Raw genomic sequence first — 25,212 nt, forward strand, 5'->3', positions numbered from 1 at the left:
CCTCCACTTGTCCTTACAAATGTTTCCACAAAGGTTCATTGTCCTACACTCACTCATTTTTCATAGGGGCCCTTTCAAGTAGCGAAAGTTTAGTTATAACCATCATGTACATAAATTTTAATTTTTTTTTCCTTTGCCATGGAAAATCATAATAGTTTTTGAGACCTCTGTGAACATTTGCTTCTGAATAAATTATGGCTTATTACTTTCTTGGAATTTTTTTTTTCTCCTAGACTGGAAAATTTGATGACTATATTTCCTTTACTTGCCTGTGTTTGGTCAAATGTACCTTAATTTCTGAATTGTTCTTCCATATGCTCAGTCTCATCATCACAGCTTTCCTTGTGCGTGTGCCCACTTTTGACATAGATAGTTGTTTGGATGTTGGCCACTCTCAATAAAATCTAAATCAGGTCATCGTTCAATAGGAACACTTGTGTCGTCATATGTAGCTTGAAAAATAAATATAACCCTATTATTGCTTGTGATTACATCTCTCTAAAAGTTCATAACAATTTTATGTAGTTTATTCTACACAGAATTTCCAGTACCAAATTTCTGTATTGTAACATCAGTGTAATAACAAAGAAGATGAAACATATACAGATAATTCTTCCAATCCATCTGTGACATGAATCAGCAAACCAGTGTTTAGTGGCATTAGTTGAAAATAGTCTTGGATGCAGTAAAAAAAATAAAAAAAGAACTAAAATTGCAACCAAGACTGTTTTCGTACATAATTGAGTAAACAATAGGACCAGAACAGTTGTCATTAATCTTCTTGAAAGCCAGTTCTACAGTATAAGTGTTTCTCACCACACTGTGCTCACACCATTTGTAGGACTAAAATTTTCCTCACAGAATACACACTTTGAAATCACTAGAATTATGTATCACTGTACATACATGTAATAACTGATGCTTTGGGAGCGCTATTAACCCTTTGGCTGCTGCAGCCGTACGTCCATGTAGCTGGGTCGAGCACACCGTTGAGGCCGCTTAATCCTGGTACCTGCACTAATGGTTTTCCCCATGGACCGTTGCCTGCAGCTGAGCTCGCCGCTTGGGCGAGCACACCCTGTGCTGAATATTTCTTGAGCCAGGGTGTTCGCGGCTGTCTCACCTTCTGAGTGTGATCACTGTCACATGATGTATCTCGATACTTTTTCCGTGGCTGTGACTCTGCAAATGAATTACTGACACACACGATGTGCATTGAAACTGCTTATGTTGCTAAGAATCACTATAACAATTGATATGTAGAATTAATTATTGTTAGCTTTGCTGTCTTAAGCTTACTGCAATTAATGAAAAAGAATTTAACATCAGACACATTTCGCTTTTATTTAAAAAGCATCTTCTGTGTTCTATGGTTTTCCTGATTCATGTTTACATCCTTTGCACACCACTGCTTTCCCTCTCTTCATTAGCAGAAGTTGACATCTAAAGATGATGTCTTTGTACACATATAGCTGGCAGTCTTTTTTGCTGTTTTCAGCTTTTTCTTCCGCTGCATTGGCACTGTAGCTCACCTCACTTATGGAACTCAAGTTCTGTAAGTGAGGTGAGGTACAGTGTCAATGGAGTGGAAGAAAAAGCTGAAAACCTCAAAGAAAAAAAAAACTGCCAGCTATATGTATACAAAGACGTCTTTAGATGTCAGCCTCCACTAATGAAGAGAGGGAAAGCAGTGGTGTGCAAAGGATGTAAACATGAAGCAGGAACACTAATGATCACAGAAGAAGCTTTGTAAATAAAAGTGAAATGCGCCTAGTGTGAAATTCTTCTTCATTAATTGCAGTAAGATTAAGATGGCAAAGCTGACAATAAGTAATTGTTAGAACTGCTGTGGAAGATGGCCAGGCAAACAAATGTGATGTTTGTGTAAATCAGCAATGTATCATTATGCTTGTTTTAATTTTATGCTTAACGTATGTAATAGATTTAATAGCATCTGAGAAATGCAGGTCATGTTTTTGAGAGTGCAGTAACATTTCTGTAAAATTACTTCAAAGTCAGAAAGCCTAAGTGTTGGAGAATCTTTTACACCTTCTGAATATATTTTCGATCCTTCTTTTTGATCTGGGCTTTGGACCGGCACTGGCAATTTTAAAAATATATTTTTTCTTTTTATTTTATTTTGTATACAATTTTTGTATCTTTATATTTTTATTTCCTTTTTGTTGTCATTTACTTCTAGAAAATTATCAAATGTCACTTCTTCACCTCTGAGTGATTGTAGGCAGTTAATAGTTTTGTTTAGTGTGATAGGCCTCAAAACATGGCACTACACATAGTGGTATGTTGCATGCTCTACATTTGTATCTTGTTCCTTGGCACACTTTCTGCTTCGAGCATACTGCACAACGATGCATTGGTGTACGTTTCTTAGAGTTTTCCATCTCAATGACCTTTGGAAAATGCCTCCCAGTAAATCTTACAGGGTTCTTGTCTCGTGAGCGCCTTCCTCTGCTAGCTTTCCTCTGTTCTTTTGTGTAAGCTTCAACAGGCTCTCTTACCAGACACAAATGAAATTCTGCTAGTTGCATTTTTCGTCCTGTTACTACTCTGTGGAGAGCATGGGCATTTAAAATGCACAGATCCAGTACATGGAAAAAGAATTTTTTGTACCACTTGACAGTCTTTTGTACTGATTGCACTGAACTCGGCAACATGTCACAGCAATCAACAGCACCCATACTCTTGTTGTAATCTGCAACACATTGTGGTTTCCTTAATCTTTCACCTGTCTTTCTGTTTGTGTTTTCCATCTCAACCATTTCTGCAGTATTACAAGTGGTCAGCATCCACACTTCTCTTTTGTCACACGATTTCATCGCAAGGATTGTGTCAGTAGACATAAACTGTGTTTCTCCTCGTTTTAGTTTGTTCTTTAATTTTGGCATGTTGCATCTGTTTTGGCAAACAGTAGCAAATGCGTTTGTTCCATGGTTATGAAGCCAGAGGAACAGGTCTATGCTTGAATACCAATTATCGACATAGAGCATATGTCCCCTTCCTAAAAATGGTTTCATCAGTGTTGCTACTATGTCGCCACTTTCCCCTAGATTCTGGAAGGCAATTTCAGTATTTGTGCCCATGTAAACAATGAAATCCAGGGTATAACCCATCTGGCCCATCTGGGAGTCGCATAGCACAAATGCTTTTATTCCAAACCTACTTCTTTTGGAGGGAATGTACTGTTTGAATGATAGTCACCCTTTGAACAAGAGACTTTCGTCAATGCAGAGCTTTTGGTATGGATGAAATGTGCTGCGAAGTGTTTATCTCCTTCATTGCTGATAGAGTTATCACTGAAGTGAAGCATTCTTAAAATTAACATAAAATGCTCCCTGGACATAATTTTGCTAAAAACAGAAGCATTCAAGAGTATGTCAGTGGACCAATAGTCACTGATTTTCAGCTTTTTCACACGAGCCATTAGCATACATACAGCAATGAAGAAATATAGTTCTTTGAAACCCGTTTCTTTCCATCTGGACAAATGAGACTGCTCTGATTATCGTGCATTTTCTTTCATTTATGTTGGTTTCATCTGCTACAAATTTAATCAGTTCTTCTGTTAAAAATATCAAGAAATAATACAAAATACTTGAATCTGGCCCTAAACCACATTTGTGTCCAGAAGCTGAAGCATCGAACGCATGCATAAATGGACGAAAATCACTTTTTTCCAGTCAAACTAGTCACTAAAGCAGGCTCTTTTCACTGGCACTTCACTATCACTCTCAGACCTATCAGATTCTGAATGATATCCCTCCCTTGTTGACAGATGCATTGTTCCAGCTGAAGTACATGGCACATTACTTCGAAATTAAGTCGAAGAATAATCGCTACCATCGCTGTTAAAAATTTCATTCTCACTGTCGCTTCTAGTGAGAATTTTGACGATTTCTTCATGTGTACAACCTCAACGGCATGCCATTTTCTTCTCAAAATGTTAAAGGTGTTAACAGTCAGTAAAAGCACAGACAAAAACTGCAACCCAAGAACACAGCAACAAATGCTCACAAGAATTCAACTATGCAAGCAGAACACTGAACAGCTACTAGGCGCTCGGCACGAATATACAGTTGGCGCCGTGTAGACATGATCAGAGTACCAGGTAGAAGGACTGGTGGCATGCATAAACACGTTCAGAGCACACAGGGACAGGTACAAAGGCACGCGTTAACACGTCCAGAGCAGTTAAAGGGTTAAATAATTCTATATAGGTCAGAAAATGTAGCTCGTCAAGTTTTATACTATCAAATATATCACACTGATTAATGTAATGTATAACAAGCAATAGCTATGGGATACAAAATTCCAAAATCATACAGTAGGCCTGCTTAAATGTTTAAAGTCAGCTGCTGTTGTCATAAGATTAATGCCAACTTAACATATATAGAAATCAGTAAATTAACTTAATTTTTGTATTTCCATTCATTAATGGCACACAATATAATATTTTAATATCACTTTGTCAAAAAATGTTTATTCTCTAAAATGAAATAATTATAAGAGTAGATGAAGTTCACACACATTCATGTTGTAACCATTTATTTGAGTGTCCAGCATATTAGCTACAACCACAAAGTACATTTATTTATTGACAGCATCTTATTTCTTGTCCCAAATAGAATTAGTGTTTAATGTGTAGGAAAAACGAAGAAGAAGAAGAAGAAAGTGAACAATTCGTGATGGAACAGGGTGGAACATATTTAACACTTCCCAGACTGAAGAGATTGTCTCATCTTGTAAATTATTTTAATTATGTAGAATAATTTTCTGTATTTATTTCCTTAAACATGAGAGAGGCCAAAATGTACAATATTCATTTCATAGAGAGATATAGTACCAGATGCCATAATTTACAAATTTAAATTTCTTAGATTATTAACCAAAAAGTCCTGGTGGACAGTAAATTCTCTCTCTCTCTCTCTCTCTCTCTCTCTCTCTCTCTCTCTCATCAACTTAGAATTGTCACCTCTGACGAATGGCAGTTTTGCAATTCAAAATTTGAGTGGCAAAATATGCCTATACCGCAAATTTACATAAAAACCACTAGTATGTTACTTTCTTAAAACTACAGGCATGCTGTCAATGATTCCACTGGGGACAGAACTCGTTAATAAAAACTAAAAAGAATAAGACTGTCTCTAATAAAACATCTGTAAACAAAATGTTTTTCAATATACAGTATGGCAGAACAAGAGCTGTTTTTTGGAAAACAACAGACACTGAAAAATTTCAAAAAATTTTGTTATCCTGGCTGGTGAAAAGGGGAATCATTTCCTAAATGGAAGGGTTGTTTTTTTTCCCCCAAAACAAATTATTCTTTATGGTTAATGTATTCATACAGTTAGTGTTTGAGAGTAATGTGGATTGCTTATGTATACAATGTATGCAGTAGGCTTTGTGTATTTGTAGAAAATGTTTAATATGTGATATGCCAATAATTCTGAGAAATTATATAACTGGAGTAGGACCCATCGTGGATTGGAAGGTACAGTAAAAAGTGAGTTACTGTGAAAAGTTCAACAATAGAATTGTTCTCATCAGAACTGAATCCAGATCAACACAACTGTAGTTCAGATACACGCACGGAGATCATAAACAGAAGATGGTGACATAGAGTACATAAGTGAGTTGAACTCAAAATTCAGTATTAAAGGGAGATGACAATCTAATAATTATGGATGTTTGGAACACTGCATTAGATGGAGGAATAGAAGGCAGGGTTATGGAAGAATACGGTCTTTGTAATATGAATAAGAGAAAAGAAGATTTCATGACTTCTGCTTGAAATTTCAGCCCCTAATAGATTCTGAAATTGAATATTATATTTTAAGGCATGTTCAGGAGCGGAGTCAGATCATAATTAGTAGTGACAAAGACTTTTCAAATCATTTGAGAAACTGGCAAGCAAATGATTATTGAAGTTAGTCTATGAGACTGGAGACATGTCATTGGTCTTTAGGAAGAGTTACGTGTACCCAGTCCCAAAGAAATTGTGGGCAGGTAAATGTGAGAACTATCGCAAAATTGGCTTGACATCTTCTGTCCATGTTACAGATCAGAATAATATAAAAAAGAATGGAAAAATTGAGAATGTGCCTGATGGTGATCAGTTTGACTTTAGGGAAGGTGAAGGCGCCAGGGAGGCTCTTACTAACAGAAGCAAGACTTAGAAATCAAGACAGTTTCATAGTATTTTTTGGCTTAGAAAAAGGTTTTGACAGTTTGAAATGGTGCAAATTATTTGAAATTGCAAGAGAAATAGGTAAACAATATAGGGAAATATACACTGATCAGCAACAACAATATGACTACCTACCTAAAAGCTGGTATGTCCACCTTTGACACAGATAAGTATACATGGCATGGAAGCAACGAGGCCTTGGTAGGTCACTGGAGGGAGTTGGCACCACATCTGCACACACAAGTCACCTAATCACCGTAAATTCTGGGGAGGTCTCGATGAGCTCTGACGCCACATTCTATCACATCCCAGATGTGTTTGATAAGGTTCAGATCTGGTGAATTGGAGGGCCAGCACATCAATTGGAACTTGCCACTGTGTTCCCCTAACCACACCATCACACGCCTGGAATTGACATGACACATTATCTTGTTGAAAACTACCACTGCTATTGGGAAATATGATCATCATGAATGGGTGTACATTGTCTGCAACCAAAGTATGAAACTCCTTGGCGATCATGCTGCCTTGCACAAGCTCAACTGGACCCATGCCCATTTGAATGTTCCCCAGGGCATAATAGAGTCGCTGCTATCTTCTCTCTGTTCTGCAGAACAGGTGTCAAAGAGCTGTCCCCTTGGAAAATGACAGATTTGCGCCCTCCCATTGGCATAGCATTATCTTTTGTGGATGTGAGGAGGTCTTTGCACGGGGATTTGCTGCTTTGTTTGGGCTCAACGATTCCTTTCTTTTCCTTATGGTAGCATAAAGACACCCTTTTTCATCACCAGTAATGGACAGGATATGTATGGTTGGTGTTGTTCACGAGTCAATTGATGATGATGACGATGATGATGATGAAGCAGAGCTGCACATATGACCATCCGCTGATTTTTGTTATTTTGACGTAGAGCATGCGGTACCCATACACCCAATTTTTTAACCTTCCCCACTGCATGCAAATGTTGCACGGTGATGGAATGATCACAGGTCATCACATCTGCCAGTTTTTGAGTACATTGACATGGATCATTATGGATTAATGCATTTAAACTATCTTCACCAAACTCTGAAGGTCTTCCTGAATGTGGAGAGTCACTAATGTCAAAATGATCCTCCTTAAAATGAGAAAACCAAGTCTTGCCATTCTCCAGCCTTTGACATTATCCCTATACATGATACATGGCACAAATGTTTCTGGCTGCCTCTGCTGCTTCACCCTCTATTGAACTCAAACAGAAGAGACATCGGAAATGTTATGATTTCTCCAGTTGGCACTCCATTTTATGGCATCCACTCCATTTTATGCCATCCACTGCCCCGACTTACTATTTCCGAATGATAAAATGACAGTATGTAGACACAAATAGCAACGGTGAACTACAAATAAAAAATGTTAATCAATAAATAAACCCACAGCAACCGGAATACCAACATCAAAACAAAAAACGCTATGAACTTATGCACTAACCTAATGTATAACATGTGCAAGAACCACTTATGCATAATAAAAATGGAAGACCAAAGAAAGTTGCTTGGAGGAAAAGGGGCATAATGCAAGGATGCGGTCTGCCACCTCTTCTGTTCAACTTGTAATTAAAACCACAGTGAAGGGGAAGGGGGGGGGGGGGGGAAGAAAATTTCAAGGGATTACAATTCAGAGTGAAACGATATCAAAGATTCACTGGTGACATTGCCATCCTCTATGAAAGTGAGAAAATAATTACAGGACCTTTTGAATGGAATGGACAGTCTACTGAGTAGAGACTACTCCTTAAGAGTAACTCAAAGAAAGATGGAAATACTGAGGAACACTAGAAATGAGCTTAATTAGAAGCTTCACATCAAATTTTTGTACTCTGTTGTAAACAAAATTAAAGAATTCTTCTACATTGGAAGTAAAAATTTGCATGATGGATGAAACAAGGAGGACATAAGAAACAAACTAGCACATGCATAAAAGTCTACTAGTATCAAGCATAGGCCTTTATTTGAAAAATGAGTTTGTGAGAATGTACGTCTGAAGCACAACATTGTGTGGGAAAGAAGAGAATTCAGGATTCCAGTATCCCAAATTATTCCCCACTCATTGGCTACAAAACCCTGTTTTTTAACATAATCTCCGTTAGATACAGTGGCCTTACACCAACTTACTGGAAGGGCCTGTATGGCCGCATGGTATCACTGTGCTTGTTGATGTCGGAGCGAATGTCTTGCTACATCAATAAACGCCCCATATCCACATACTGCTTCCTGCAGAGTGTGCATCCTTCGTTAGACCAAACAGCAATTCCACACAGATGGTCCGTTGTTGCTCTTTATGGTCTTCTGTTAAGTGGCAATGAACCCAGTGCGCGCACACTTTTGAATACCTCAACTAGTGGATGAGTGTGTAAGCACTATAAACAGAGACATGTGATTGTGATCTATTGATCATGTTGAATGAGTGTGTCTGCACATTCAAACATTGTAGGAGTCACAGTTGTGTGCTGCTGGCTGGCTTGCGGGAGACCGAACAGGATTGTGCGACCTTGTTTTGATCATAGATGCCTCACTGAATGACTCACTGTGCTTTTGTTCAGTGGCAGGTCTCTGTAGACATTCTGCAAGCACCTACGAATATCTGTGATGCTCGGGTTTTCTGCCAAAAGCAGTTCAATGACAACTCTGCTTGGAACACATTCTGATGCAGATGCCATTTTGAAGACCATGTGTAGTGCTGCCACCTATCGGAACTACATGAAACTATAGGGGCTAAAGCTGGAATATTCCATGGTGTCCAACAACAAATTCCGCATTTTTCAACCAAAATTGGTCAAGAAAAAATATGATGCATTACTTATTGAATGCCTCTCATAACATAAAAACTAATTATTTTGGACAGTTCTTTAGGATTATGATTTGTCTTGTTCTTTTTTGTTTTTGTTTTTTTGGAAGTCCTTAATGTTGTTCTGCATGTTTGTATGTTTGCCATACAGTAAAATACATTGCTGTGTCATAACAATCTGGGAAGGTAAGATACTCAGCTGCTTTTTCTTATCCAGAGTGCATACGACCCGGGACAACTGGGAGGTCTGGGAGTAAACTGGGAAGAACTCGGGAATTTTTTTATAATTATGGGAAGTTTTCATTGTTCTAGTTTTCAGTTAGATTTTTGTAATTTTGACTGGGAAGAACAAATATTCTAGCAAAGGATATTACTGTATCCTGGTACTGCAGCAATAAAACATGAACGAGAGGGGGGGGATTGAAAATTAAACCTAAGTTGCAAAGGAAATACGCCAATACAACAACAAAACACAGTGCTCATACAAGCATCTGCCAACAGCAAATTATTTCAAAGGTTTTAAGAAGACTATGCAGTGCTTCAGAGCAACAAATTGCGTCTTACGAGTGTGACAACACATCTGTTTACATTAGATTTGTTTGAGCAGTTGCAAGCGGGCTCATGCACACGTGCAGTTGAGTCGCGTATCCCACTTCTGGCTACAGAAGTGTAGCTGTTAGCTGTATAAGCAGTAGCAGCAAGCAGCTAGATGCTACCCAGAAAAAAATTTTTTGCCCCTCCCAAGCTACCAGATTCACGCATGTGCAACAGGCCTGGATCTACTGGGGAGGGGCAACCAGGATATCTGCCACGGGTGGCAATTTCAGGAGGGTGGGGGGGGGGGGGGGCAAATTCATTTTCTTGAGAAAAAAAACCATGTTTCACAAAGTGCCTAGCATCCAGCACACATTGGTCTGTCGATTATTCATATGATTTTGAAATGCATCCCTGTTGTTTTTTGAGCATATTCTAAGCTGATTTCTGAATGAATCATAAGTTGATTATTGAATGCGGCCATAGTGTATGTGGTATCTCTGCCAAGGGAATCACTGTTGAATCTAGAAATAACATTTCCTGTAGACAAAAGGGGACGGAGCTGTAAGAGCTGAGCAGAATAAAGTCGAGCGGGTGAATGTCAGTCGCTGTTTGTTTATGTGGTTGACTGGGTTTGTGAATGATCAGTGTTGTTATAATTACTAGTGAAAGCCATAGATTCAGACTACCAGAGTGGAAATAAACAGCTAACAGGAATAACAGGTAAGAAATATTATGTGTTATTTTCTCAGTGTATCCACGAAAATGAAGTTTTGGCAGAAAGTTTTTGGCCAGACTGCTACACTAATAAGGGCCAGTTGCACAGTCTTCAGTTACCATGCACGTAAGTTCTATTCTGGGAGTAGCATAGAAAACACATTGTACAAACATGTAATAACACCTAACCGGAGAATAAATGGGGGATAACTAAACAGGTGATTGTGGCAGGGTTAGTGAAATTAACCGGAGAATAAGTTTTGACACTGGTAGGAATAGTTACAGAATTAGTGATGACAAGATTGAGTGTTAGAACAAGGAAGGAGAAGAAACGGGGACATCACACAAATTATGGAAGAATATGATGATTCCAAATATATGTATATAAAAATTTCTTACTTCTACTTTTCATCTCATGCTAGAGAAGCTGGAGTGTATGAATGAAGTATGAAACTATTTCCTAACGTAAGGCTTTTTGCATGTAGTAGGCCTAACAGGCATTTAATATTGGTACTTCGTGAATTATATTCTGTCATGTCATAAAAATGACCATTTGTTCCAAAACAGTCTCGTTTATTTGGTATGTATTACAATTGCTGCAATATTAGACAGGCCTACTTCGTTTTATATAGCAGACAGTGACAAAATACATGTAATCAGCTCATGAAACCACACCAGTCTTGGGTACTATTTGTATTAACAGCTTTTCCTGTATTAGATAACGACATTTTGTTTTTTCATGTAGCAAAACGTTTGACGAACTTTGATGGGGTAATAGATTCTTTTGCAGGAAGGAAAGCATGCCATGTAAAACCATAGCAAGATTAGAGAGAAAAAATGCTAGGACTTAAGGATTGAAAAACTGTGTACTGTCTTGCTTGTCTCTTTGTCTTCACTGGTTTTGTGTCCTGTATTTAATTTTATGTCACACAAAGCAGTAAGTTGTAAGCTAATAGGCAATAAAGAGTGCAAATTTTCTGAAGAGTTCTTGTTCTCCTGGTTACAAATAATCCCATCCAGCATTACTTATGAATTTTTTTCAGAGAGCTGATGGGGAGCATGAGAGGCACCACAGGACATTTTAATTTCCACTGTCCTGAATATAGTTTGATGGCAAGTTTATACAAGCTTGAATTCGACAGAGAGAAATACGCTGATGTGCGAAGAGGCGTGGCATGACAATTAGGCACACTTAAGACCAAATAACATGTCTTACATTTCTGCAAAGACATATGTTTTATGTATCAGACTCTTCAGAAAGATGTGCACTACAAAATGAACATTTTTTGAAAAGTCGATTTAATTTTTGGTGTCTACCTCAAACACTGGATGGAGGGAGGAGGGGGGGGGGGGGGGGGTGGTATCACTATCTAGTATTGTCCCAGTTCAGAAATATCATAGATCCGGAACTGATACACAGAGCAGTCGGAGTTTTAGTGTGGAGATGGGTAGTCTCTGTGTTGTGAATTGTGTTTACATTTATTGATTTTGCTGTTTCCTCTTCGTTTATTGCTCTCACGTCAAATGAAAACAAAACAAATTTCTGTGGCTGGGAGATATCAAGTGAATTAAAATACATTCACATAATTATGGAAGGCTAAAATAATTTATTAGTTTCAAATTTTATTTTATTTTCACCTTTCTGACAGTCAAGCATTAATCGCATTGCAGAACAATAAAGTTGTTTTTGTCGGTTTGCTAAAGTAATTTGACTGTTATTAATCTCTTCCACTGAGGCAGCCCATTTATTTGAAACGAAATTTTTAATTCCACAGTACTGGCTAGTTTCAACTGTTCGCTGCATTTCAAGTGCATGTTTTCATCTTCAAGCGTGTATGGCATTATGCCATAATAAAGAAACCAACATGAGATAATTCAGTACTGGTACTCCAAGAAAATTTACATCTGAATCTGGATGTATGAGTGTGCACTTTAAGCCAAATTACATGTTTTGAAACGAACCTATTTCTAACAGGTCGCGGGAAAAATATTGCGAATGGTGGTTTGAAAAGCGTTACTTTCAAAGTAAATTTTCGTTTACACAAGATGAACTATGTGCAAGTATGCGTGATGAATTTCGTAAATCGCAGAGTGCTTGACTCTCATTTAAAAATCAACTCTTTGAGGATGACCATTAGAAGAATTTCGAGCCCAGATGATCAGACATTTATGTCGTTATTAAAAATTTTACTGGTACATTTGTGTGCTGTATCTTAGAGTGTAACACACACAAAAAAGATCAACATTACATTTGAAAACTTACAGTCTCTTGCAGCTTATTAATCTTCAAGACTAATATTAAATGTGAAATCTTTACTTTTCTTGTAGCAACACTATGTATATTAATTTAAACCATTAACTTTTCCTATTTGTGTAGTCGCGCTACTTAACAGTGATGTTGCTATAGGCTGACTACATCATGTGTCCTATGCTCTTGAATATCTGCCATCAGCGGCTGGCAAGATCACGTTACGTGAGCTATGACAGGCTTACAAAAGCGCATCACAATCTCGTGTATAAAACCATAATGTTTCAATGGAGTGATAAGTTTTACAGTTCCGAGGAAACGTATATTGTCACTTAACCCGGAAAAAGTGTATTCTCACCTGGGAGAAAGTGTATTTTTAACTGGGAAATCCTGGAGAAATCCGGGAATTTTTTTTTTCCTTGTCCGCATATACACCCTGTTGTCATTTGTGACTGATTTCTTTCTGTGTATAAGGCAGCCACTACTGTACTTTTGGTGAAGTTGTCTATGACTGGAATGTGACAGTTTTATTATTAACAGTTGCTTGTATGATTATTGTTGTGGAATGTTCGTATACAAGCAATTAGTTTGCTTGTCTTGGAATTCTTTCCATTTTCCGTCTCGTGCCTACAATCATCTTTGTGCCATTTGTGGCAACCCTTTAATTTTTACTTACTTTTTGATGTTGCTTTTTCAGCCTGGCTGGCTGCATTATAAGTAAAAGGAATCCTAAAAATTTGCTGACTTGATGGAATCTCTCTTTTTTGTTGTGCTATTAATGATTTATAGTGTTGATTGTGTTTTACACAATGTCGATGCTGTGTTACATCTGCCTTTTACATTTGTCAATATAAACAGCCCTATACAGTGTACATCTACCATATGGAGAACATGTTTGGCATGCTTCATTGACCATAATACAAGGGCAACTCATTGAAGAATAAACCCCTCTGACTCTCAAGCCATGTCAGTTGATTATTATTTGTAAATAAGTCCATTAGGACTACCAACAATACTTAGAAGAGAGAAATTAACTTCATATGTGCCCTTATTTCCTTTCTCTCCTCAGACTGTGTTGTTCTAGTCTTCTTCTTCTTTTGTTTTTCCTTTTGGTCCTCTTGCCATTTGTGAATTTTTGACCTGGAGATTTTGCAGTTTTGGATGTCTTCTGGTTTAATTCTTGCCAGTTTCAGATCAGTTTTGATCTTGCCAATCCATTCTATCATGTCCATGATGGCTCAACTCCTGCTGTCAAAAAAATTCGACAATTTGTTTTGTAAGCCTGTCTGGATTCATTGTTTTAATGTATACATAGAATCCTAACCTTCATTTTCTAATGTCACTGTGGGTATTTGCGTATTGTTTGATTTCCTGTTTGCCTCTGAATAATCGGCATTGTTCGTCTGCAAGTTTTAGGCCTAGAATTTTTCCTACAATGTTGTGTTCCCTTTTCTTGATGTTTTCAATGTCTGTTTTCCTGTTGAAAATTAGTGTTTCTTATCCATGGAGGCATTCTGGTTTGATTTACCTATTTGGTTTGACAATAAATTTCTTGTTGTAGATGCTTTGGATAAGTCAGTGTACAGATTCTGTCTTCTGACACTTATGTAATTTTGTTTGTGTTGATTACATTTACCTGAATGGTTTCACCAAGGTATTTAAATTGTAGAACTTGATTAATTTTGCCAAATTTGGTCTCCATGAATCTTGGTGCTTGTTTGTTACTACTCATGTTTTCTGTGATTTCAAAAGATATCTGAAGGCTTATATTTTCTGCAGTTTCTTTCAAGAGTGCATTTTGATTTTGGGCTGATGAAATGTTGCAGGGTTAAAATTGCTAAATCTTATCTGTAAATGTAAGGCAATCTACCATTCTTGCTTTACTTTCTCAAGGACACAGTTGAAAAGTAATGGAGACAATCCATCTCCTTGTCTTACTCTCATTTTGATTATGAAGGAATCTGAGATGCCTCCCATAAATTTAATCTTGGACTTTGTGTCTGTAAGCGTCTGTTGTATGGTTGCAAGTATATCCAGATGTAGACTCATTGTTTTAATATTTGGAAGAATGATCCACAGTCAACTGAGTCATAGGCTTTTTGAAATCAACAAATGTGCAGACTAATTTTTGTTACAAATTCTCTGATTTCTTAGAATTACACTTTGGTTTAAGCTTTTCACCCGTAAGAATGGCCTGGTCTGAATCCTGCCTGATACTCTAATTTTGGGTTCAGGTTGTTTCCATTCTATATCGAGATGACACTGGGATAGAATTTAGTATACAACTGATATTAATGGGATTGCCCTGTAGTTATTTACATCAGTTCTGTCCCCCTTGTTGTGTAATGGGTAAATTAATGCTTTTTTCCAGTCTTCTGGAATTTGGTGTTTGCGAGATGTCTTCTATGATTTTGGTGATTTCTTGTATGGTGTTCGCTCCTGGTAATTTGAGGATTTCTGCTATGATTCCATCTTTCCCTACTGCTTTATTGTTTTTGTGTCTTTTGATCTGCTTGTCAATTTCTTCACCATCTAGCCATAATGATTTTGGATTGGTGTCTTTAGGTTCTTGCAGTTGGGGATCTTTGTGTTGGTTCTGGGCAGTTAAGTAATTGTTTGAAATATCTGGAAAGTTCCTTAGAGAGCATTGCCCATTTTATTTCTTTAAGCAGAGATGCCAAGTTTTGAAGTTCTTATAAAAATTTTGTTTGTTTGTTCCTTTCAAAGTCTCTCTCAATTTCAGCTAGTTGCTCCCTTTCATATTTCCTTTTGGTCTTTTTGATTAATTTGGCTGTCTCTTTTTTCACTGTCAGGAATGTTTTGTTGTTGTCCTCTGTAATTGCTGTATGTATCCTGTCATATTGCATTGCGTGGTCACATTCCTCATTCCCCCAAGGGTGTTTTTTCTGTTTCTGGAGAGGAATTAGTGTTTGAGCTTTTTTGATCAGTTTGCTTTTGAGTTATTGCCAATTGTTTGAGTGCTTTTTAACATGCTTTTATTAGGTCACTTTCTTGTCAGTCTGTCTGTCTGGTACAAATTTTGTGGGTTTTTAAAACTAACTTCTTGATGAGCTAGAGACTTGAAATTTCAAGCATGGCTCAGAAGTGGATGACAATGCAATATACACTTTATTTTCTGCCTGCACCACCCACCTTCCATAGAAGTGGGGGTGAAAAGGATTAGTAATGCCTGACATCTTGGCCCCGCTTGCAGGACCATTGTGTTGTGCACATAATATCAAAATGCACTCCAGGAGACATGCATGAAGCTCGATGATGGATGGCACAACAACATCTGAAGCACTAGTATCTCTTCTGCAATGGTGGCCTCACAACACTGCAGGGCCAGTCACACCTTGCCAGCCAGTTTGTGCTCACGGGTCCACTATAAAGCTAGCCGTGCCATGGCTCTGCCTTCAGTTCTGCATTTGCAGTGCTCTCATGCCATTCTCATTAGACAGCACTAGTTTGGTCTAAGATTTCTCCATTTGTTTTCTTGTGTTTTCTTTCTTTGCCTAGCTGTGCATTGCAGTCACCGAGTAGGATTTTGACACGATTTTGTGGAATTTGATACTATTTCTTCTAGTGTTTTCCACATTTTATCTACCTTTTTGCAGTTGGCTTTATTTTCAACATTGATTGGCATGTGTACATTGATTAGTGTGTATGTTTCTAGATTGTCATGGAGGTAAGTATGTTTTTCATGACTGCAAAAGTGACTCCTAAAAGTGGTGTGTTTTTTTTTTTTTTTTTTTTGTATTTGTTTGTCTGTTTTACTTTTGAAAAATCTGTATTTCCCAAAATCCATCTCAGTCTTGTTTCTTGAAGTGCCTGTATTTCTATTTTTTGTTTGTTGAGGGTTTGCTCTAATTCATACCACTTTTCTGTTCGTAAGATAGTATTTATATTTAGTTTGCCAAAAGGTATTTTGGTGTAGGACAAAGCTGGCCAGAGATCTCCGGCTCACTCTGATTGCTTGACAGATCAGATGCCCCATGATCCGATAATCTGGTTGTACTGTTCTTGACAGGAGTGAATTGGTTATCATTTGCATGATGTCTCTTTTGCTGACTCTGCTGTATTAATGATTAATGGTCTTCAGTACCCCCTAAACTGCCATTGAACATCCCACTCTGTAGACTAGTTTCCTTCCCCTCTCCTGTCACAAGTCAGCAAGCAGAGCTATCTGCTTTGTCATTTGAATCACTTTCTGCTGAGCTACTCCACCAAATTCATAACATTTTGTCAGCTGTCACCTCCATTGTTTTCTTCGGGAGTTAAGATTACTGATTGCAGGAATAGCAAGGTCCCCTTACATACCCGAAGCAGCAGAGGTAGACTGGATTTACAGATGCACAGGAATGTGGTTCAAGCAGCATGGGGCAGATCCAACCCATCATGAGAAATATGGTTCTTACCTCCCTGTCTCTGACCAGCACCACTTTTTGTTTTTATTAAGTGTCCAAGCCCCTCCTCCAAAGCCTACTAAGTGTGCACCTTGTATCTCTATTGAAAGTATTGTGCTATAGTCAAATCTCAACTGCTACTTTTATAATTGGACCCCTATAAGTTTTTGCATGAGCTTAGATTTTTGCCAGTTCTATCAGGAAGGTCACAAAATACTGTTAGATAAGATAGAGTATCTGTGTCCATACAATTTACAGGAATAAAACATTATTGTTCTCCCTTCTTTGCCTGACATGTAAATGTTTACATATATGAAGTATACTGTAGTATGTAGTTTGTAAATATTCTAAAAGTAAAGTTATTGAACAGTGGAAGCATTGAGTCATCAACAGACACACGCATAAAAGAATGAATCTATGCTGGCTTTCGGATGAATCTTTTTCGACCCCCCTGCGGGTCCGGGGTAAGAATAGGCCCGAGGTATTCCTGCCTGTCGTAAGAGGTGACTAAAAGGAGTTTCAACCATTTCGGCATTCCGTGTGATGGTCCCCCTTGGGGTTTGACTTCCTTTTTTCAAAATTCTACAGAAGTACGAGCCTTTTGGGGAAGGACGCCTTACGTGGTGTATCACTGGTCCTCAGTGCACTAAGACCTTGGCGCTCAGCATTGTAACGGCGTTGTAACCACACCCACTATTCCTCCAATTGGGCCTAACTGCCTGATGGGTTGCACACGTTCCGCCCATAGTGCGTCCCCATCTGCACCTACGATCATGATGGACTTTCCATGGAACCCGAAATCCAGCACGGTAGCCAGCCCGTTGTGGTGGGGTCGTCATGTACCCTCTAGGTTGTAGCCCCCTGACAACACAGGGATCGTACTGCCGATACCTGAGCTGCACCCTCCCCACGTCGGCCAAGGAGTAAATGCCCATCTCCTTAGGGCATCAGGACTCCCGGCAACGGTCATCCTGCCAGGTGGCCCTTGCTGAGGCTGGGTGGCGCCCGTGGGGAGAGCCCCTGGTCGGAGTGGGTGGTATCAGGGCGGACATTTCGCAGATGAAACGTCAACATGTATCAGGTCGCTCTGCGGCCGAGTCTTTTAAAAGGAAAGGTACTGTCTCTGGTTCTGGTTCTCCTGCCCTTTCCCCCTTGGCCACTCCCTGGGAGGAAGGACAGGCCCACCGGCTTGGGGCGAAGTACTTCCCCCGCTATTTAGTCTGTTCTCGAACCGATGGGGGGACGTTCGCCACCTCCAAGCCCATGTTCTTTGTCCAGCACATCGAGGACATCTTCGTGGAAATCGAGGCTCTCAGTAAAATGCGTTCGTGGTCCGTTCTTATAAAGACCGCCTCCGCCACACAGTCGGCAGCGCTCCAGGCGTGCGACCGACTAGGGGACATCCCAGTGTCCATTGTCCCGCATCTGGCACTGAATAGGACGCAGGGGGTTATTTTTCAGCGGGACCTCCTGCTGCAATCTGATGAGGAGCTCAGGGCCAACCTGGAGTGCTGAGGCATGCATTTCGTCCGGCGAATTCAGCGCGGCCCCAAAGATCGTCACATCGACACCGGAGCCTTTATCCTCTCCTTCGAGGGGGACGTTCTCCCAGAGAAGGTAAAGGTGATGTGCTACCGGTGTGACGTGCGACCTTACGTCCCGCCTCCTATGCGCTGCTTTCAGTGTTTGCGCTTTGGGCACATGTCGTCACAGTGTGAGGCTGACCCCCTTTGTGGCGATTGTGGACGTCCTCTTCATGAGGAACATACATGCACCCCACCACCTCGGTGCGTCAATTGTCCTGGCATCCACTCGCCTAGATCTTTAGACTGCCCCACGTATCAGAAGGAGAAGAAGATTCAAGAATTAAAAACTTTGGATCGTCTCTCTTATTCTGAGGCCAGGAAGAAGTATGACCGCCTCCATCCCGTGACGTTGACAACTTCGTTTGCCTCAGTCGTGTCCACTCCTTCCACAGTATCCTCACCCCTATCCTGTCCCCCCTCCACCTCCTCACCCCATCCGGGGTCTGTGCCTCCGCCTCCCAAATCCCTCCCTTCCAAATCCTCCTCCCTCGCGGCCCCTGCCCCCTCTGCCCCTGGGGCCACCCTTCCTCCTCCCCCCCTCCGCCGCCTGAGAAGCGATCCTCCTCTCGGGGAAACGTTCCGGACCCCGGCTTCCGAGGTCCGGCGTTCCAAAACGGACCCCGCGCGTGAGGACCTTCTTCGGGTCCAGGCCACCATCCCCGTGCCTCATCGGACTTCCAAGAAGCCCTCCAAGAAGAAATCTTTATCCCCCTCTCCACCCCGGCGTGTTTCGTCTGACGCTCCGTCCAAGAGTCGCTGCTCCCGGCCGTCCTCAGTTTCGCCGGGACGCTCTGCTGCCAGGCACTCAGCTGGCCTCTCGTCGGCGAATGATGCTGCCCCTCCTACGCAACCCGGAAAAGCGGCCGCAGCTGGCGATGACTTGATGGAACAGGATTCGCCTCCCGCTGGTTGTAGCGTTGTTCCCTCGAAACCTGGCCCTTCCGCGGCCGTCGAGGCGACCAGCTCTTCACCCGTTTCGTTCCCCCCTTTTTTCTGACTAGCGATGGCTTTGTTACATTGGAACATCAGCGGTATTCAATCTAATCAGGAGGAATTACAACTGCTCCTCCGCCTGCACTGACCGCTCGTCCTTGGTCTCCAGGAAACCAAGTTGCGCCCAACTGATCGATTGCTTTTACCCACTATACCTCGGAGCGGACTGACCTCACCCCTGCGGATGGTATTCCAGCTCATGGTGGGGTCATGTTGCTCGTTCGGGACGATGTCTATTACCATCCCATCCCATTGACCACCCCACTCCAAGCAATAGCTGTCTGTATTACTCTTTCTGCCTTTACTTTTTCTGTTTGTACCGTCTGCACTCCATCGTCATCCGCAGTTATTCGGACTGATATGATGCACCTGATTGTTCAGCTTCCTCCGCCGTTTTTATTGTTTGGCGACTTCAATGCCCATCATCCCCTTTGGGGCTTTCCTGCATCCTGTCAGAGAGGCTCCCACTTGGCGGATGTCTTCAACCATCTCAATCTTGTCTGCCTCAATACTGGCGCCCCGACTTTCCTCTCGGACTCCACTCATACCTACTCCCACTTGGACCTCTCGATCTGTTCTACCACTCTTGCCCGTCGGTTCGAGTGGTATGTCCTTTCTGGCACCTATTCGAGCGACCACTTCCCCTGTGTCGTTCGTCTCCTACACCACTCCCCATCCACACGTCCTTCGAGCTGGAACATACCGAAAGCTGACTGGGGACTTCACTCCTCCCTGGCGACCTTTCCGGACCACGATTTTCTCAGTTGTGACAGTCAGGTCGAATACCTCACGGCTGTTATCATCAATGCTGCTGAATGTTCCATTCCTCGTACTATCTCTTCTTCACGTCGCGTTTCCGTCCCCTGGTGGAATGAGGCTTGTAGAGACGCTATCCGTGCTCGACGACGTGCTTTACGCACCTTTCGCCGCCATCCTACGTTGGCGAATTGTATTGGATACAAACGACTCCGAGTGCAATGCCGTAGAGTCATTAAAGACAGCAAAAAAGCTTGTTGGGCCTCTTTCACCAGCTCCTTTAACAGTTTTACTGCCTCTTCTGTAGTCTGGGGTGGCCTGCGCCGGCTGTCGGGCATTAAGGCCCACTCCTCGGTACCTGGCCTGACTTCAGGTACTGAGGTCCTTGTTGGTCCTGTGGATGTCTCCAACGCCTTCGGCCGCTTTTTTGCGGAGGTTTCAAGTGACGCCCATTACCACCCTGCCTTCCTTCCCAGGAAAGAGGCAGAATAGGCTCGGCGACCTTCCTACCACTCGCTGAATCTGGAAACTTATAATGCCGCCTTTACTATGGGGAACTCAAACGTGCACTTGCACTGTCCCGGTCCTCTGCTCCGGGGCCAGATGCCATTCACGTTCAGATGCTGGCACACCTTTCTCCGGCAGGCAAAAGCTTCCTTCCTCGTACCTACAATCGCGTCTGGACCGAAGGTCAAGTCCACATGCGTTGGCGTGACGCCGTCGTTGTTCCTATACCCAAACCCGGGAAGGATAGACACCTTCCTTCTAGTTACCGCCCCATTTCTCTTACAAGCTGTGTCTGTAAGGTGATGGAGCGCATGGTTAACGCTCAGTTAGTTTGGATTCTTGAATCTCGACGGCTACTTACCAATGTTCAATGCGGCTTTCGTCGCCACCGCTCCGCTGTTGACCACCTTGTGACCCTGTCGACGTTCATCATGAACAACTTTTTGCGAAAGCGCCAAACGGTAGCCGTGTTCTTCGATTTGGAAAAGGCTTATGATACCTGTTGGAGAGGAGGTATCCTCCGCACTATGCACAGGTGGGGTCTATGCGGTCGCCTGCCCCTTTTTATTGATTCCTTTTTAACAGACCGAAAGTTTAGGGTGCGTGTGGGTTCCGCCTTGTCCGACGTCTTCCTCCAGGAGAACGGAGTGCCTCAGGGCTCCGTCTTGAGCGTAGCCCTTTTTGCCATAGCGGTCAATCCTATTATGGATTGTATTCCACCTAATGTCTCAGGCTCTCTTTTTGTCGATGACTTCGTGATCTACTGCAGTGCCCAGAGAATATGCCTCCTGGAGCGCTGCCTTCAGCGTTGTCTCGACAGCCTATACTCATGGAGTGTGGCAAATGGCTTCCGGTTCTCCGAAGAGAAGACGGTTTGCATCAACTTTTGGCGATATTAAGCGTTCCTTCCGCCATCCTTACATCTCGGTCCCGTTGTTCTCCCATTCGTGGAAACAACTAAGTTTCTAGGGCTAACACTGGACAGGAAACTTTGTTGGTCTCCGCATGTCTCTTATTTGGCTGCCCGTTGTACACGTTCCCTTAATGTCCTCAGAGTTCTTAGTGGTTCATCTTGGGGAGTGGATCGCACTGTCCTGCTTTGCTTGTATCGGTCCATAGTCCGATCGAAGCTGGATTATGGGAGCCTGGTCTATTCGTCTGCTCGGCCATCCCTCTTACGCCGTCTCAATTCCATCCACCATAGGGGGTTACGTCTTGCAACCGGAGCCTTCTACACTAGTCCCGTCGAGAGTCTTTATGCTGAAGCTGCCGAATTACCATTGACCTACCGGCACGACGTACTGCTTTATCGGTATGCCTGCCGGCTGTTGTCAATGCCCGACCACCCCTCTTATCAGTCCTTCTTCGCCGATTCTCTCGACCGTCAGTACGGGTTGTATGTGTCTGCCCTGCTGCCCCCTGGAGTCCGCTTTCGCTTTTGTCGCCTGCTTCGACAATTGGATTTTGCCCTCCCTACCACCTTCAGAGAGGTTGAGAGCCCGACTCCACCTTGGCTCCAGGCTCCGGTTCATATTTATCGCGACCTCAGCTCGCTCTCAAAGTAGGGTACTCCGGCTGCAGTGTATTGCTCACGGTTTGTCAAACTTTGTGCGCGACTTGCCAGTCACACCTTTATTTACACTGATGGCTCCAAAACTGACGATGGTGTCGGCTGTGCCTTTGTCGTCGGGGCCGTCACCTTTAAATACCGGCTCCTCGACCAATGTTCCAGCTTTACGGCCGAGCTTTTTGCTCTCCATCAGGCCGTTCAGTATGCCCGCCGCCACCGCCATTCATCGTATGTACTCTGCTCTGATTCACTCAGTGCTCTTCAGAGCCTTGGAGCTCCTTATCCGGTCCATCCCTTTGTGCAACGGATCCAGCAGTCCCTCCATTCTTTTGCTGATGGTGGCTCTCCTGTCAGCTTTCTGTGGGTTCCTGGCCATGTAGGAGTGCCTGGGAATGAGGCTGCTGATGCTGCAGCCAAGGCTGCAGTCCTCCTGCCTCGGCCCGCCTCACATTGTGTCCCGTCATCTGATGTTAGTGGGGTTGTTTGTAAGAGGCTTGTGTCGTGGTGGGATGCTTGGTCCTCACTTCAAGGAAACAAGCTCCGGGAAGTAAAACCGTTCCCAACTGCGTGGACGACCTCCTCCCGACCATCTCGGCGAGAAGAGGTCCTTCTGGCCAGGTTGCGGATTGGGCATTGCCGGCTTAGCCACCGCTACCTGCTCTCCGGTGACCCAGCCCCGCAGTGCCCTTGTGGTCATGTATTAACAGTGCGCCATGTTTTGTTGTCGTGTCCCCGTTTTAGTCAATCTCGTGTTGTCCTGTCTCTGCCATCTACTTTACAGGATATTTTACTGGATGACTCTCGAGCAGCTGCTCGTGTTCTTCGTTTTATTACTTTGACTGGCTTATCCACAGACATATAACTCTTTCACTTATTTTATCTGAATCTTTGTATCCCCCCCCCCCCCCCCCCCCCCCCCACACACACACACACACACACACACACACACACTCTTTATGCAGTGGTTAGCAGGGATTGAGGCCTGAAGGAATGTGGAATGAAGAATGTGTTGCATGGATAACTCCTATCAGTGTAGTTCACAAAAGCTTGTGCTGGGGGGAAGGATCCAGATGGCATGTATTGTGAACAGTCATTAAAATTGAGCACGTTGTGCTCAACAGCATGTCCTGCCACTGGGTGGTCAACTCTGTTCTTGGCCACAGTTTGGCCGTGACAATTAATTCTGGTAGATAGCAGGATGCTGGGGTTGCTGTGCAGAAATTGCAGTGGAGCTAGTGTATGAGATGGGTGCTTTCACAGGACAGGTTAAGCTCGTGTTGAGACCAGAGTAGGCTGTGCTAGGTGGGTGAATTGCGCAGGTCTTGCACTTGGAGCTTCCACAGGAATATGATCCTTGTGGCAAGAATTTGGTAGTGGGAGTGGCATAGGGGTGGACCAGGATGTTGTGTACGTTGGATCAGTGGTAAAATACCACTTTACATGACCCTCTCAACCTATGCCAAAATGCAGTCCCAGCATTGTGTAAGCTGGCTTAATGTTGTGTGTCTGTGTGTGTGTGTGTGTGTGGGGGGGGGGGGGGGGGTGTCATTTCATGTGTTTTAACTGGAAAAAGGATTCAGGTGAAAGCTAGTGGGGATTCACCCTCTTATGATTCTTTTATGTGTGAACTTATAGTATTTGGTATTTCGTGAGTTGTTGCCTTTACATTCTGCCGGAACTTTCTGTACCACTGTACCATAGTATGCAGTGTATTAGTTTTGAACATCATTACTGAAATTAGATAATGAAATGCTGCCATCATGATCTGCTTGTCACATACACAATAATGTGTGGTCTCGTATCACCAGCCGTATAACCAAATGAATATACAGTTCTTGGGCCTGCTACCTGTGATCGCATTGTGTATATCCCACAATGTTTCTTTTAGGCAACTGCTTGAGGTCTTCAGGTAGTATGGAGCACATGTCTGAATGTTGCTTTACCACCAGACAGATGATGTTAGTTTTACAGACAGCCCATTACAGGTAACTAAGGTTTGGGCTTCTGCACACACCCAGGATGTCGATTACTGATGTCGGGGCTCCCTGTAGCTGGGAGTCCTACCAGAATTGGTTGCTGTGTGATTTCTCTGCTATGTTGTGGCAGGGCCACCATCAGATATTCTCCTTCTGCTCTTTGTGATGTGATAGTAGAAAGTACAAGGAGGTAGAGAGAGAGAGAGAGAGAGAGAGAGAGAGAGAGAGAGAGAGAGAGAGAGAGATCATCTGTCTTTATATGTGACCATTTCCAGGAAATCATATGATTCAATGGAACAATTAATTTTTTTTCATTTGTAGCATATTGTGATGTAGCAGTTGAAATGTGAATTGGTTTCATGAAAAATAGAAGTATCTGACTTTAAAATTGATTATATGTTTTTAGAGTTGTAAAACCAGTCCAAAAGAATAATGGGAAACCCGAAATGAGACAAATGCTTGCATGTAAAGCATGTTTAGAAAGACTTTTCAGGCTACATAAACTCAAGGATCTCGCTAACAAATTGAGCTGAATTTTAAAAATAAATATTTTTCATGCATAACATGTCACTTCTCCATCCCCTAGCATATTGCTCCCAATTTAAGGAAACCTTTCCTGGAGATGGTCTCGTAGTCATATCCCATTCTGTTTACGGCATGGGTCAAACAAATATGTTTTATTACTCTTACAGATTAGTCCGAGCCTCATTGCTGCTTTTGGAAGAGATGGTGATGGAAGTGTATGGTGCACAAATTTCTTGTTGACCAAGGTGGAAGGGAATCTTCAGTGCTTCAATTTTGATGCTGATGTTGTCAAATCCACATCAGACATGCTAATTTGTCTGCTTGAGACCAAAGAAAAGTGAGTATTTTTTCTTTAATTATCT

The 25,212-nt window shown here is 42.0% G+C and overlaps 1 protein-coding gene across 3 annotated transcripts in view; it reads left to right on the forward strand.

Moving 5' to 3' along the window:
* LOC124554892 (exportin-4-like) overlaps nucleotides 1-25,212 on the forward strand; it is a 231,368-nt gene that overhangs the window by 153,930 nt on the left and 52,226 nt on the right. For all 3 annotated transcript variants that reach the window (XM_047128568.1, XM_047128569.1, XM_047128570.1), the window contains one exon: nucleotides 25,018-25,187. In XM_047128568.1, coding sequence (XP_046984524.1) covers nucleotides 25,018-25,187 — 170 coding nt within the window. The remainder of the gene's footprint in view (nucleotides 1-25,017; nucleotides 25,188-25,212) is intronic.

The sequence above is a fragment of the Schistocerca americana genome, chromosome X (genome assembly GCF_021461395.2).
Source record: "Schistocerca americana isolate TAMUIC-IGC-003095 chromosome X, iqSchAmer2.1, whole genome shotgun sequence".
Taxonomy (NCBI): domain Eukaryota; kingdom Metazoa; phylum Arthropoda; class Insecta; order Orthoptera; family Acrididae; genus Schistocerca; species Schistocerca americana.